General features: G+C 40.4%; 1 protein-coding gene across 6 annotated transcripts in view; it reads right to left on the bottom strand.

Moving 5' to 3' along the window:
- The window catches only part of astn1 (astrotactin 1), a 327,153-nt gene that overhangs the window by 20,326 nt on the left and 292,177 nt on the right, over positions 1-14,650 (bottom strand). For all 6 annotated transcript variants that reach the window (XM_072364268.1, XM_072364270.1, XM_072364269.1 and 3 more), the window contains 2 exons: positions 2,949-3,084; positions 545-645 (listed from right to left, as the gene is read on the bottom strand). In XM_072364268.1, coding sequence (XP_072220369.1) covers positions 545-645; positions 2,949-3,084 — 237 coding nt within the window. The remainder of the gene's footprint in view (positions 1-544; positions 646-2,948; positions 3,085-14,650) is intronic.

The raw sequence follows: 14,650 nt of genomic DNA, 5'->3' as shown, positions 1-14,650 counted from the left end.
CATTTTTGTAATAGCTGATTCCAAACAGCAGCAGGACCCGCAATAACATATTTACTATGAAGCTCCTATTGGTGCAGAAGGTAACCAAAGATTTCTTTCATTTTTGACACCGAATGGCTTTTTTTATAGTCAATATCCTCATGGAATTGTAGCATAAAGTGTCCATAAACAGTCTTGCTCCAGAGAAGAAAACTATCGGCCTGTGACTATATGACGCACTCTATGAACTCTATGACATCTGGTTTGGGAGGTTTTGAAAAATTTGCTCCCCACAGAAAAAGCAAATGTCTGTCCTGTAAATTAATTCTTCTAACACTTGGAACATTTTCCAAATGTAATGATTTTTTTTTTTTTGTCTTGAAAACAGCTATGACAGACTTTATCATTCTTTTGAACAAACGTATCTGTCAAGCAAATGGATGCAGATGAAAATGACACGATGCGTAAGTTAAGCTTTGTTGTGTAGATTTTCCCGTTATATGCATCTGATGTCTGTGACCCACTTGTGTGCAGAGCTGACTTTAGTCCGTGTCTCTTTCCTCACCCTGTGCTTTGACGTCATCCACAGTGGGACATGGGGTTTTGATGGTGACCTCGCTTGGACTGGAGCGCCGTCCTGTATTGTCTACTGCCCACAGCCGGAACCTGAGGGGACACACCAACATATGGACACCCAGAAATATTAATAAAATCGATTTTTATGTTTTGCCAAATTCCAAAATCTTTGATATAAACAAAAATGTGTTTTGATGATGCTTTTCCTGCAACTGTTAATCCCAACTGAGGTGCAGTCTGCGTTGAAGTGTGGGGGCTGCATTATCTACCCAGAACCTTCTCTTGTGCTCGACTGACAATTTGAACTTCTCTGCAGAGCATATACATTGTAAGTGGATTAATATCGCCACCTAGTGGCCAAAACGACACCTTCAGCCACCTGCAGGAACAAAGGCTAAAGTTCTCCTTTTAATCATTTAAGAATGCCAGTTGATAAATCAATATAACTTTTGCTTCTGATGCTGCTACAGCATATGTTCTCTGTGTCATACTTTCTTAACAGCATGTATATTATTATGTACATACTATGTTTTTTCTCCAAACAAGGGACCTTTACATGAGATCTGTCTGTATTGAACATATAAAGTGTGCATTGCCCTGAAGGAGATATGAGCTCTTGGCTTGCAAAGATGAATGAGCTGTCAGTTAGGAAAGAGAGAGCAGGAGTCCCACTGCCACTGGAATTAAAAGAACATGTGAAACTGCTTATTCAGCCCACATACATCCAGGCTTGGGATGTTCGGTCTGTTGGCCTCTTTCCCTCTTTCTTTTTTGCACGTACCCTCTTTTTCTTCGTAATCTTTCTTCATTTTTCTGTTTCAACCTAAAAACACTACACTCTCAGCATTGTGCTTCCTCTCCAAAATGTGGCTTCCTTTCAGGCAAGCTCTCCATGAGGTAAGTGTGAGCATGCTTGTGAGAGCATTAGAGCATCCGGTCTTGATCACGATCTTGATCTTGATTAAAAGGGCTGTTTTTAGCTTTTGTGCTTCATATATATATGAAAAGAAAGAATGCTGCTTCTGCTACGCTGTAACGGAGTAACTTAAGAGATATTTTATTCACATAAAACCAAGCAGACACTATTTATGTTGTAGAGGTGGTGAGTTTGATGTTCAAGGAACAACAGCAGTGCCACTGGATTTCTAATGTGTGTGTCTAATCTAAGCAAAAAAAAAAAGGCCCATGAGTCAATATGAATTAATTGCAGCAAATAATAAAGATTCTGAGCAGCAGGGACTTCAAAAACTCACACACTCTGCAGAGCGCAGGTGGAGAGGAGTCATTGCAGCGCAGCCACTGACTGGCACAGCCCTGATTAAATTAGCTCCACAGTTCCGGCGCTCACAGCTCCAACAGCTGGTGTCAGAATAATCCAGCAAGTGTTTACACCGGATTTTTCTCAACCTCTTCCAGATTGCTCTTAAAGGCTCACTCGTGCTGTGCAGCCTGCTCTTTCCTATCTGTACTCAATGTCGTAGTCAAAGCAGTGCAATGTCACGAGTTGACGGTCATCACTTTTGACAATGAGACAATCAATGTGTGGCATGAGAAAAATAAGAATGGAGTGAGTCTAAAGCATTATCCTTACAAAGAGCTTACATAAGCAAGAAATGCAAAGAAATAGTCTATCCATACATGCTATTTGAGGCAAGTAAACTTTTACAGTCCACAAGTTAAATGCAAGTGTTCCGCTTTACTGTCGTTACTGTTTTGCACTGGAAATCAAGAGCTTTAGATCCACAGGAAATGGTGAAAGTTGGCAATGAGAACATCAATCCAACTTCCACTTTGAAATGACGTCGCCAATTAAACTGCGCATGGAGAAAACGAAATGTTTTTCCAAAGATGATTTTCAGTTTATTTTCAATGTCCCCACTGGGGTTGCAATTACTGTAAATTTTTTCCAGCTGTGAGAAACTCCTCCAATTCCTTTGTAGATTGCATTGAGGGACAACAGTGTACAATAACAGCAAACAACACATGTTTTTAGTATTTCGCTAAGCCTTCTAAGCACAGTGGCACAGTAAATAATGTACACTATATACCCCTGTTTAAAACCCGTATTAAGGTAAAGCTTCAGGTAAAACATTGCACATCTGAACAGATTCCTGGTGTCGGTTTTAGCTTCTATATATGCTGTAGATAATGTTTTTAAGTCACCCCTAAATTATCTGGGGCGAATAAAAGTATTCCATAACAAAACATTGTTTTGACATAGGAAGCAAACATGAATCTTGTACCAATGTGAAATCAAATATCCTGATAACATAAAATGAGTACATTTTAAGAAACCCTCTAAATAATGGGAGAGGTGTGTTTTTTTTTAACCGTGTGAGTATATCAGTTTACATACACTGAAAGGATTAACTTAAAACAGGGAGTAAACTTACATGTATGTTGTGTCAGGCTCCAGGCAGCGAATAATCATGCTGATGGAAGAGGACAGCAGATTGGGGATGTCTCCTAACATCACACAGGGAGACCTGGCCCCAGACAGAATGTCATCCACAAAGCTCAAAAGGGTTTCTGCAGTGGGGAGGAAAAACAGACACACTTCAAGGATATATCTGGATATATAAAGGATACAAAACAGATGAGCTTCAATTTCCCTGACCACAAAGCACAGTTGCTACGTACTGGTAGGGCTTATTCGTAACAGGTCAGGTGCGTTTCACAGAATAGCAGTGCAGATGAGGAAAACTGAACTGAATTTGATTTATTTTACAAGGGCAGAAGTGTCCAGCATTTGTAACACATTCTTCCTTTAATAGATCAAACATGTGTGACAAGGAGATTTTATTGACTGAATGATCAGATCCAGGCTACGTCTGAGGGCGGTTGGTCAGGATTTGGATCGCACCTGCTTAGAGGCGGGCACGAAGAGCAGAGTGCTGCATATCGCACATGCTGTCTATGAGCAACTTTACTGTTGGAGACTGTCCAAGGGCACCTCAATATTGGATGCTATGGAAGGAGAGTGCCGGCTGCAGGTGTGCATTGCTTTACATTTTGCAAAATAAAGCTGCATCTAGGCATTCTGCAGTCCTTATATGGCTTAAACGCCTTTAAGTGCACCCCTATGAATATACAAAAGCACAATATTCTCCCTAACTCTTCTGCACATCAGGAAATACATTGCTTTGAAATTTTACAAAGAGGCTACAGTTACTAATGACTTTGCAGATAAAGACAGACAGAGATGCAGCCCTGCGACCCCCACCCCCTGCACCCCCACCCCTGCAAGGCTCCATTGCTGCTGCCAAGGTTGGCGGCGACACACACTCAGCCGGCTGTGTTTTCCCAGCTGGGAGCTCGTACGTCAAAGGGCCAATTTGGCCATTGGGGTGTGTATTTCGTTTTAACGAGGAAAAACCCTCTGCTTGGAAAAGCCAAGTCTGCGAGTGTGCAAAGTTGTGTGAAATGATGGGGGCTCCGAGGTGGTCATCTGTGACCCACCTCTACACAAGCAGTGCCTGTCTGTGTGTGTTTATACCACACGTGTGTGTGTGTGTTAAGTGATGGACGCCCTGAGGTGTACACCTGGTGCCTTTTCTTATACAGCAGCGTTCCTTCTGTGTGTGACTGCCTGAGAGTGTAAATACATGTATATGTGGTGAGTGATGGGGTCTCTGGGTGGTCACCCTTGTCTTTCCATCAACCCCTACCTCCCTATGTCATTACCTGGTAAACAAGTGCCCTGGAATTTCAGAGAGAGAGAGAGAGCACAGGAATGACAAAAAAGGTATTTAACAGCCGTCAGAGAGAGGTGTTTGCTCAGTGCTGAGACTGACACACATGTGAAAGACATAAACATTGCCGGAGATGCAAATGAAAAGTGACATTGTGAAGCTTTGCACCACTTAGCATATTAATTGCGAAGCTGGTTGGAATATCTTCCTCGTGTACAAGGAGGTGTATTTGAAACCTCACTGGAAAATACGGTTTGGAAATATGTTGAGCAATTCTCTTAATATGTGAGCAAGTAGAGCTCTAAATGGCCAATAGTGCCCAGCATCAATCTTCATAACAGCATTACTGCCTGTCTGAGCATCAGGACATCTATAATACAGCTGAGATTTACTTCTGTGTTACGCAGCATACCGCTGACCTGATGGGGCAAAATGAAATTCACTTGAAACTGTTAAACACAGCCTACATGTGACTAAAATTGTGAAATTTGTTGTTCAATTCATTCGGTTCCACACACCAAATTCTGTTTAGTGGATGGAAAATTGGAGAAAGCAGCATGGAGGCTTCTATTTACTTCTTTCAGCTGCGGCAGATTGAAAGAAAAACACAGGATGGGGAGAGTTAAACACCTTCCAATGATGGGCTCTGACTGTGGAGTTATAGTGCACTGTTTAGTACTTGTTTGCTACTTTATTTTTAATGGGACCGTAGACATCAGCCCACTAAGTGGCACAGCGAGTGAGCTGCCAGCTGTCACGCAGGCAGCTTCATCGATTCATCCAATTCCTTTTTGTCTGAGTTGTTGCTGTCACTTTCTGACACTCCATATGAAACGTAACAGTAGGCATTTGTATAATCCTCACACCTTCCCGCTGTTATTGCTTGGTGTCTTCCACTTAATTGGGGTGTAAGGTGATCTCTTCACAGTGTGACTATAATCTAGGCAATAAACAGAGCAAACAGTCATTTCACTGGGAACCTTTGTTTTCATAGTTTGAATAAAGTCAAACAATATAACCACATGGTCGGTTTATGAAAAGGTCATGGTTTGGCTTTCAATACGCAATAATAACCTCGTATGAAAAAGTTTAAACTGTAGCAAATACACATTGCGTGAGATTGGTCTTCAAATAACCTGATGATGAATACTCTGCCTTAAGCAGACACAAAATGTCTTCATAATGTGGGATTTCTTTCAACTTTTCAGGGACATTTGTTAAGATTTATAACCTCCACATGGAGTGATAGATATGCTGTGCAAAAATGTGGCTGTTTTTTTTCCCACGTTTTGTGCCCTTATGGATTTTGCGGAGTGCAGAACTCACTGAGCCAAATCTGCAAACACAAGACAGCAAGTTATGATAAATCGGAATAAGGTTACTCTGTCTGAAACATCCATTATATTGCTGCCTTGAACCATTTTGCATATTGATTGAGGCCTCACCTCACTGATCTCAGGTGTGTATTTAGCATTTGGCTGTGTCAAATGGACTGTGATTGGAAAATTGTTAGCGAAGTACAGATGGGTGATCCGTTCTCACATACACACATCCCTGAGTGCTCGAGCTCTCAAACTGCCTTTCTTACATGTTGTAAAACTGCAGAGATAGGGGGAGGGAGGCTTCAAGCCTCTTGTTTGTGATTCTTTGCTCAAACAAAAGTCATATGCTCATTAAAACACAGCACTGGTGCAGATATGAAAATACCCCAGAAACTCAGGCTGTGGTGAACTAAGACACATAAGATGATGACTGTGGGTTGAGCTCAAGCATGACCATCTACTTTTTATCTGTCCAATCTTTCCTGTGTAACAAATCGTCCTGCCAGCTTTCTATGTAAATCACCTGAACCAGCAGAACTGTGGTATATATCCCGTTAAAACCAGTTTGAAGGGACCGCGATGTGCATGTCATAATAAGACAAATGCTTGATGTGGGTGGTCTGCTGGCCAAAAAGAACAGAAAGTGCACCTAATTTGATCCTTACAAATATCTGAGTCAAAGGAGACCTATAATGCTGTGAACACTGTGTGCTGCCATGGCATTTATGGACGTGACTCAACCCGATAGGGAAAAAAATTGGACGCAGAAAAAAACATGCAGCATTGATTGCTGACAGACAAAGATGAAATCGATCCTGGAAGTAAATCAGAGATACACTTCACCCCTGATGGCTGCTGACTTGGCCAGATTTCGCTGGTTAGCACGAAATACGAAAACATTGTGAGGAACTCTGCACTTTTATCATTTCTTTGTGCTGTTATCACCTGATTATTTAATATGTATGCTTGATTTCAGAACCATTTCATCATCGTGCCTGTCTTCCAAGGCTGAAAACTCGTCCCCAAAAGAGCTATTATGATTCCACATCCTCCGACGGGTTGCATAACCCCCCAAGCTTTAACAGACCAAGGATATCTATGATTTACTATGAGCCACAGTACATAAAGGAAATCCCATTCCCATTGTGCAAGTTTCCAGAGCAATTGTCAGTCAGAATCTGTGCTTTGCAATGCTCAAAGTTTGATAAGATAAAAATTGGATGAGAGCGAAAAGTGACCTTAATATAGTGAACAGATGACACTTTCTGCCAAGACAGCATCTGAATCACACTATAGAAAGGCAGCATTCATGGCATTTTTAAGGTTTTTTTCAAAACATACTGAAATGTATTTGAAGAGTTGGTGCAGCAATGTGTACTTCCCACCACCTGAGGAACGTGATCCTGCATTTCATTTCTAGGGCGAAGGCCAGCCAGCTTATCCGAGGATGACATTGGTAGACAGTTAAAGGTTCAGTTGGGAAATGTTGTAAATCTGTCTATTTAGCAAAATCGGTAAATCTGCCTGAAGCAGGAAATTCAATCCTGGTAGTTCCTGAGTGAACAGAAAGGATTTCGAGCAGCCACTGTGGGAGACTCTGATGCTGGCGAATATCATACACAGTGATAAGCTTTTTTTCCTGTATTTTTCCTTTCTTTCCAGGTGTTGTGGTGGCATACATCACATATGAGACTTTTCTTCCAGGAGATTTCATTATTATTTTTATTCTGGTACCTATGTTTTCATACTAGATTTATTATTATTATTATTATTATTATTATTATTATTATTATTATTATTATCATCCAGTTTGTTATCACCTACTGCATTTCCACTTTCCTTTCGTTATGTTGTTTGATACAATTCTGCTGCTATTATTTTTCCTCTTGATTCTCAACGTTTGTTTTAGGCTGCTTGTGACCATATTATTCAAGCTGAATCACATTCATAAATGCCCTGGCATCACACAGTGTTCATGGTGTTATAGGCCTCTGTTGACTATATTTGTCTATTTCTGGTTTTCAGGATTTCCCCTCTGCTGCATATCTAAAATGCACATAAAATGGTACACAAAATCAGTAAACCCAATGAAGACTTTTTAACTGGGCACACGAAGGCAAGTCTCATATGATGAGGAGGATAATTGTCTAAACAAACACACCGTGAAGGTCCAGTTTTTACAGGGACTCAGGAACAACAAGTCTGAAAAACTTGTCATTCAGCTGGAGTTGTTTACCCTCAACATTCATAAAGTATTACTGGTCGGAAAAATCAACGTTTGCCAGGAGACTGATTTGAGTTATGGGATAACTTTTGAAGTTATGCCCGCTGTCGTTAGTTCAGTTGTGCAGGCCTTTTTGAGTGTGTGTGTGTTTGTGTGGCCAATCCACTGCTGTTTTTCTCTTGTAAATGGAAATGACAGGTGCTTAAGAGATGATAATGATTTTGCTGTTGGACCTAAATGTGTATCACACATCCGATATCTCAGCAACGGATGTTTCGTAAGTATTTTTATTATCGTTGAGAAGTGTTTGTTATATCATGCGGCCATTTTCTTAAACTGTCACATCACTTCCAAAGTAAAATTTCCTCTCACGTTTGTACCCTACAAAGGGAGTCTCAATTCAAAGTCCACACCCATGTCAAGTAATATGCTGAATTTTGTTCCGGTAATGTTAAACATTTGACGAACAACATAGCTTCTCGGAAAGAGTGAAGACTGAAATCAATTTATTGTGCCTAACATACCAAAATACAGGAGAAAGTGGAATCAGTTTATCGAGCTTTGTCCGACATTCATTAGACAATAAATGATCTCAAGCCAAAATAAGATTATTCAAAATAAAAGGGGAAATTTAAAAAGACCTCTGTTGCCCGCTGATTGCAACATGGCACATCTGTCTGTGGGAATACTTGTTCGATATCATCTACGCTGCTCAAGTTTTTTCTTTTTTCTTTTACAATGGTGCCAAACCAACCTGTTTTCACTTTAATGTCTTCCCTTTCCTGGTTTCTTTCACTGGTTGGGTTGAAGTACCAAAACCTCTTACTTAAGTATAGACAGTGACATTTCCTTTTCAGGTTTAAGCACACTAAAATTATTTGGTGCAGTTTAGGAAGCAAAACTACTTGGCGTTTTTTTGGCAACAATTCACTTTTTAGGTTGAGCCATTGTTCATTTATTGAGTTTGGTTTAGGGATCAAACTGATTTCTTTATATTTAGGTGCTTACAATTTACTGTTTAGGTTTAGGCAAACTAAAATGTTTTGCTAAGACTTAGGAAATACACTACCGGGTTATTCTTAGGGGAAAAGGGTTTTGTTTTTGAATACAATATGTAAAAAACTTTATAATAATTAAATGTGAAATGGCTGCTAAATGTCACCATGTTTAACTGGTGTGTTGAAAACTGGCAGTAAAAGTTATCTGTTCTGATTTGTGTTCCCAAGAGGTCCTAAAAATGGCAGAATGCGATGCCATTAGATTGAGAATGGACCATCAAAGTTACTAAAAGAGCAAGACTAATGTGATAGTAGGTGTTTCCCCCCCCACACTTTTTAAAATCAAGTTTCCTACAACTACTGCCAACGGGCTCTAAGATGAGTTGGCTGTACATTAAGACAAAAAATATGAGTGCAATGCCAGTCTTCTGTTTTTCTCTTTTAGATAAGAGCAAATAAGTGTATTTTCCACAATGCTGGCTCTTTCTAAAAGATAACAGGGGAAAAAAACATGTTGGTTGAAGTTTCTTTGAAGAAATCCTGACACAGGGCGCTACTTTCACAAGTCAAAAAGATTGTGTGATTTATATAGCATTTCAGAATAGAGGGATGGAGATTTGGATCACGCCAAACATTCAATACACTGCAAAAGTACAACCACTCAACAGTTTATTAGTATACAACATATAACTGATATTGAATAGAGCGGTTGTATTTCAGTGCATTGATTTGACAGCACTATGTTTTACAGTGAAAGTAGTCATGCACTTAAAGAGGAAAACATTTCCTGAACCTGATGAACTGAGTGGTTGAGTAGGGGGCGAGTGGGTGGTGTAGCAGGACAACGGCAGATGGAGGGAAAGAGCAAATGAAGAGTTTACAACGCTGTGCACCGAAGCACAAACACACACGTATGCACCAACGCGCAGATTCTGCCTATAAAGGTAAACTCTTCAGCTTAAATGGACTTTTGGTCCGTCTTACTTCATCCTTTAACAGGTTTCACTATGGGCTTCCTGGCAATTCCTCCACTTCTGTTAAAGCAGACAGCTTCCTTATAACTAGACGTAATTGGAGGCTCCCACACACGCACATGCACAAACTGGCAGAAAAGCATTAACTAATAACATCTGGACCCGGTTGTCTACCTTTTGGCTGAATGGAGGAAAAAAAGAGACTGGTATCACAGAAAAAGTCATCACAGCTGTTTCTTGGCTCTGCAGCACTGGTCACAACCACTGTTAGACCATCATATTTGGCCATATGGACAGGACTGCAGCATAATTTCTGAAGAAGAACATCCCATTTGATATGAAACGCTAGATAGAAAGAAGAGTAAGACAAAAGAGAGTGTGAAGGCTTGGAGGTGTCATTAAAAGAACGTAAAAAATTTTGCGTGACAGAAAACGAGGATCCATCCATCTGTATTTGCATCACAGTGGTGTAATCAATTTCCACAGAGGGGCGATAAATAATTCTTTGATTAGACAGAGGTGCCTCTGACAAAGGATAGCAGTTACCGTGAGATGCATTGCACGCAAGGTGTAAATCTAGCCAAATATGTCAATCAAGCCTTTCACCACTTGGGCATTGTTGGACACAACAAGCGCCAGTACAACATCATCGTTTATTAGACATTGTAAGAAACAAGTCAAAACCACAGATTTGCCAATGCAACTCCCTTCCCTTTTGGACAGCATTCACAATAATAATATCCCTAAATTCTTCTGGAGAACTTCGGCCGTCTGTTAGGTGTTTTTCTCACACTGCGGTTATGCTTTCACGTGTGCTAATTTGTCAGTTCACCTCATCTTGCTCCAGATGTTTCACTTCCTTGCGTGCCTTCTAAAACCGAATCCTGCGAGCATCTCATCCTAATCACGAAAATGTCTCTTTCTATGAATTTGTGTTGTAATCTGTATTGGTCAAAACGCTGCAGAGAAAACAAAGGTTGCTTTTTGCACCAACTTTTATTACATGTAGTGTAACACTGAAGAATTGAAACTGGGACATCTAAAACAGAAACATCCAAAATAAAACATTAAGATGAGCGCCATGTGGTTATTGTTCCATAATGATATTGAAGGCAGCAGTTTCTGCCATGATGACACTGAACACATCACGATTGGGCCACTGTTTCTTGTTTCAATGAAACATGCTACTGTGTCACCGCAAGCAGCTGTTTTGCTCACGCAAGGAAAACATGTGCTGTGTGTATATCATCAATGCTTTAATGAAAAAAAGCTTCCTAATATGCTTATGTACTGATATGCAATGTGACCCCAATAAAAACCCCAATCAAAACATATCTTAATCGGGACTCCGATCTGATATATGATATATGAGGTTTGAGTGGCACATGCTGAGCAAACTGGCAATTAAAATAAGAGCATCATAGAATCTCTCTTTTCTGGGAAAAAAACATGTGAAGTTCAGACTTTGTGTTCTTCTATTTGGTAAGGATGGTAATCTTTCCATTCCCTGTTTTGTCCAACATGAGAGGCAACAGTTGGTTCGAGGATACTTGATTGTTCTAGCTATGTAATGCAAAAATATTTACCCTGGAGCAATGTTCAATTATCTTCTGCAATGCCTACTTCAAAGTGAAGAATATCATCAGTTTAGGTGCTGAAAATGAGTTCAGAGAGTTCAGCCTCTTTGGAATCTCTGGGCAAGGCTCAAGCTGGAATCCACCCAGGAATCCCTGCGTGAAGATCTCCATAAAACTTAAGCTTGAGGATGAACTTTGCAGTAAACTTTAAGCTTCAAACACTCGGGTACAAAGAGATGTAGTGTTGTCAGTTGAAACAGAAACAGGCCCCTTTTCAGACGCCTGATTCATGCATTTGTTACAAGTTTTCCAGAGCAGGTTTGGGACTTACAGTAGATGAGGGTCAGCAAATCAAGTCCAAGGCTAAGGGACACTTTGAAACCTTAAGACTGAATTGCCTCTATGAGTACTTCTCTCTCACCTTTCATTTTTAAAGGCATCACAAGAGCACCTTCAAGTGAAAGTGTTCTTGATGTATCCAACATGGAGATCTGAGGCCAAACAAGATCATATATGAGGGTTTTAATGTTTTCTAACTCTAGAGTTCAACTTTTCCAACAACCTGGACCAAAATCTACATATGGAAATGAAATGTTTGCAATTATATAATTTACTTTTGCTACACAGAAATGAGGAGAGTGACTTTTGACAGAAAAACTCCTGTGATCAGAGGAGTAAAGCGAAAGCATGTGGAAAAGGCCAAGCAGTGGCAGCTCTTAGGAAGTGTCTTGTGCTAAGAGGAACTCAGTCTGGTTGAGCTTCGGGGTAAGCAAGACATTCTGCAGTCACCCCGGTTGTATGTGCGTATGTATGCGTATCATGTAAATATCTGAGTAATATGTTTATGAATTAGATTCTGCGTTCCACTGACCTTTGAGCAAACCTTGCCCTTGTTGGGTGATGACAGCGGTTACGTCACTGAATGGCTTCCAGCTCACGGGATGTTTGCTTTCATGGCGAGACTGGTCAAGCCGAGGGGTGGCCTGACTTAAAGCAGACTTCCTAATCGTCAGCTGTCCACACATCTGCTGGGGACCCTGTGTATTCGTGAGTGAATGTCTGTGCTTAAACTATGATCTCACCTTGTGTGCCTGAAGGTTGTTAAGGGAGAGATTACTGCACAAACAAGCTGTTGTCAGCTTCAGATCCAGTCGAGTCCTGGATGCTTTAATCATCAGGTGTATCCTCATAGACTTACCTAACATTACATAACCAGATGCATGAAAAAATATACAGATGCAACCGTGCAGCTGTCAGAGAGTATACGCTCTGTGTATCAACAACACAGCTCTTAGCATGTTTTGCAAGTAACATCTGTTTCCTATGAATCTTCAAAGAAAGTAAAGGATAGATATTTGGTCTTTTATTTATTTATTTTTTGGTTCTTACACAGATGATCAGTAGTGTCGGCTTCAAGCTTTTCCAGTAAATGGATGCTCTGATTTCACTGTCCTTCTGGATCTTATCATGCGAGCTGTTTGTAGATTCGATTTAAGGTAGAAATAGGAGTTCTTACATTGAAAAGCATCAAACAGCTTCCAAAAACAGTGGCACTAGTGTAAAACAAACAACTCAGATTGCACTACTATGCGAAATCCAGGCGCAAACTATGAGTTGAGCTTTAAAGTTGAATAAAAACGTGCCTTCAGTGCGTGATAATCATTTGTCACAAACTTTGGGCTTTAGAACTCCGCCGACTGTTTACGTGAATGATGAAGTCATGTAACAATGACAGAAAATAACAATAGCGTGACCACTGTGGCTTTCTTATTTACTTCCTTTGCCACCCAGAACTGGAGTACTGGAATGAGACAGAGAAAAACACAAACAATCAGGATGTCTTCTTCCAAGTATTTAAAAAAAAAGTCTGTCTCAAGTCTCAAGTCTGTAAGAAAGCAAATAATCGTACAAAACAAGTCCATATATTCGCATTGAGGTATTTCCATTCTAACTTATCTTGAATGGGGACGCGTTAAATTACACAGTCACATCAGTGTCTGTTAAAATATTATTAAAGATGGATGCAAAGATACTGTTTTGCATCCATCACTGCTCGTACTTTATTATGCTGTAAAACATAATGTCGTAAATATTGCATGCACACACAGAGCTGAGGCTTTTACTGTGCCTTTTTAAAAAGTAGCTGTGATGAAAGGAACTACTTTAATAGCCATAGAGCTCCTAAGCATGACGTAGTGTGATTTTAACTGGATACGGTTGCCTGGAAATGTGTAGGCGGGTTGTATAGCTTATGAATGTCACATTTAGGAAATGCATTATGACCCTTGTTTTGCCCTACTTTGATGGCTTTTGGAAAAACTAAATTGTGGAGAACATGATGATAAAGAGCACATGCACAAAAAAATTTAATGTTAAAAAGAGATGGGAAGGAAGCCAGACAGAGGGCTCTTTTCTAGAAGGAAAAGGCGATTGGGAGAAGAGGCAAGGATGAGTGAAAAGGAGTTGGTAAAAAATACATAAAACAAACACAGATAGGAATTTTAAGAGGAGAAAAGCACAGAAAGAGGAGGAACATGGGATGAAAGATGAGGAGGTGGTGAAGGAGAAGTAAGAAGAGAAAAGACAGCCAGCGGGATTACTGAATCTGGAAATAAATGAACACCAGCTCATGTGAGAGTGATTCTCAGAGATGACAGAAGACTGACAGCTAAAATCCAAACCACCATGTGCAGTGGGCTCTGCAGAGCTGTGGCTCCCAAACTCTGAGCCGGGGGCACACCAGTGTGGCCAGGCCCGAGTTCAAGAGTGGCAAGGAATTCTGTGACAACCACACATTATATGACCTCAAACTTGAGACACGCAAAGACTAATGATTTTCAGTTTACAACGCTGGAAGTAGCACAGACTAAATCACAAGAAACAAATGTAAATTCTTCACCCAGTGAAAAAGATGAAGTCAGCAGTTGCTGAATTGTTGGCATTTTTAGAGTGAGACTCATTAAAGGCTCTGATTGATAAGCAGGAGGAAATAGACACCTGTGAGAGGAAAATAGAATGTTTTCTTGTACCGACCTCACCACCAGCTCAGATGACCTATCACCTGAAGAACAGATGAGAAAAACTTTCATTACTGGACAGCTGAAGTCAGCAGCTCTCTGTGAAACTACAGTGAAAGTTAGCAAATGCTGACGTGATGCCAATCAAGCTGAAGGACTATATCTACTTGGAAAACACAACTTCAGTGCTGAGAAAAACTTCGGCTTCTTCAAAAGAGCTGGAGATCTTAACCAGCAGCAGTGAGACTGACTGATGAGGCAATACGGGCAAGTTGCAAGCTGAATGAATTT

Source organism: Leuresthes tenuis, unplaced genomic scaffold (genome assembly GCF_036924035.1).
Source record: "Leuresthes tenuis unplaced genomic scaffold, fLeuTen1.0.hap1 SCAF_14, whole genome shotgun sequence".
NCBI classification, from domain to species: domain Eukaryota; kingdom Metazoa; phylum Chordata; class Actinopteri; order Atheriniformes; family Atherinopsidae; genus Leuresthes; species Leuresthes tenuis.
This window is presented reverse-complemented; position numbering and strand designations above follow the sequence as displayed.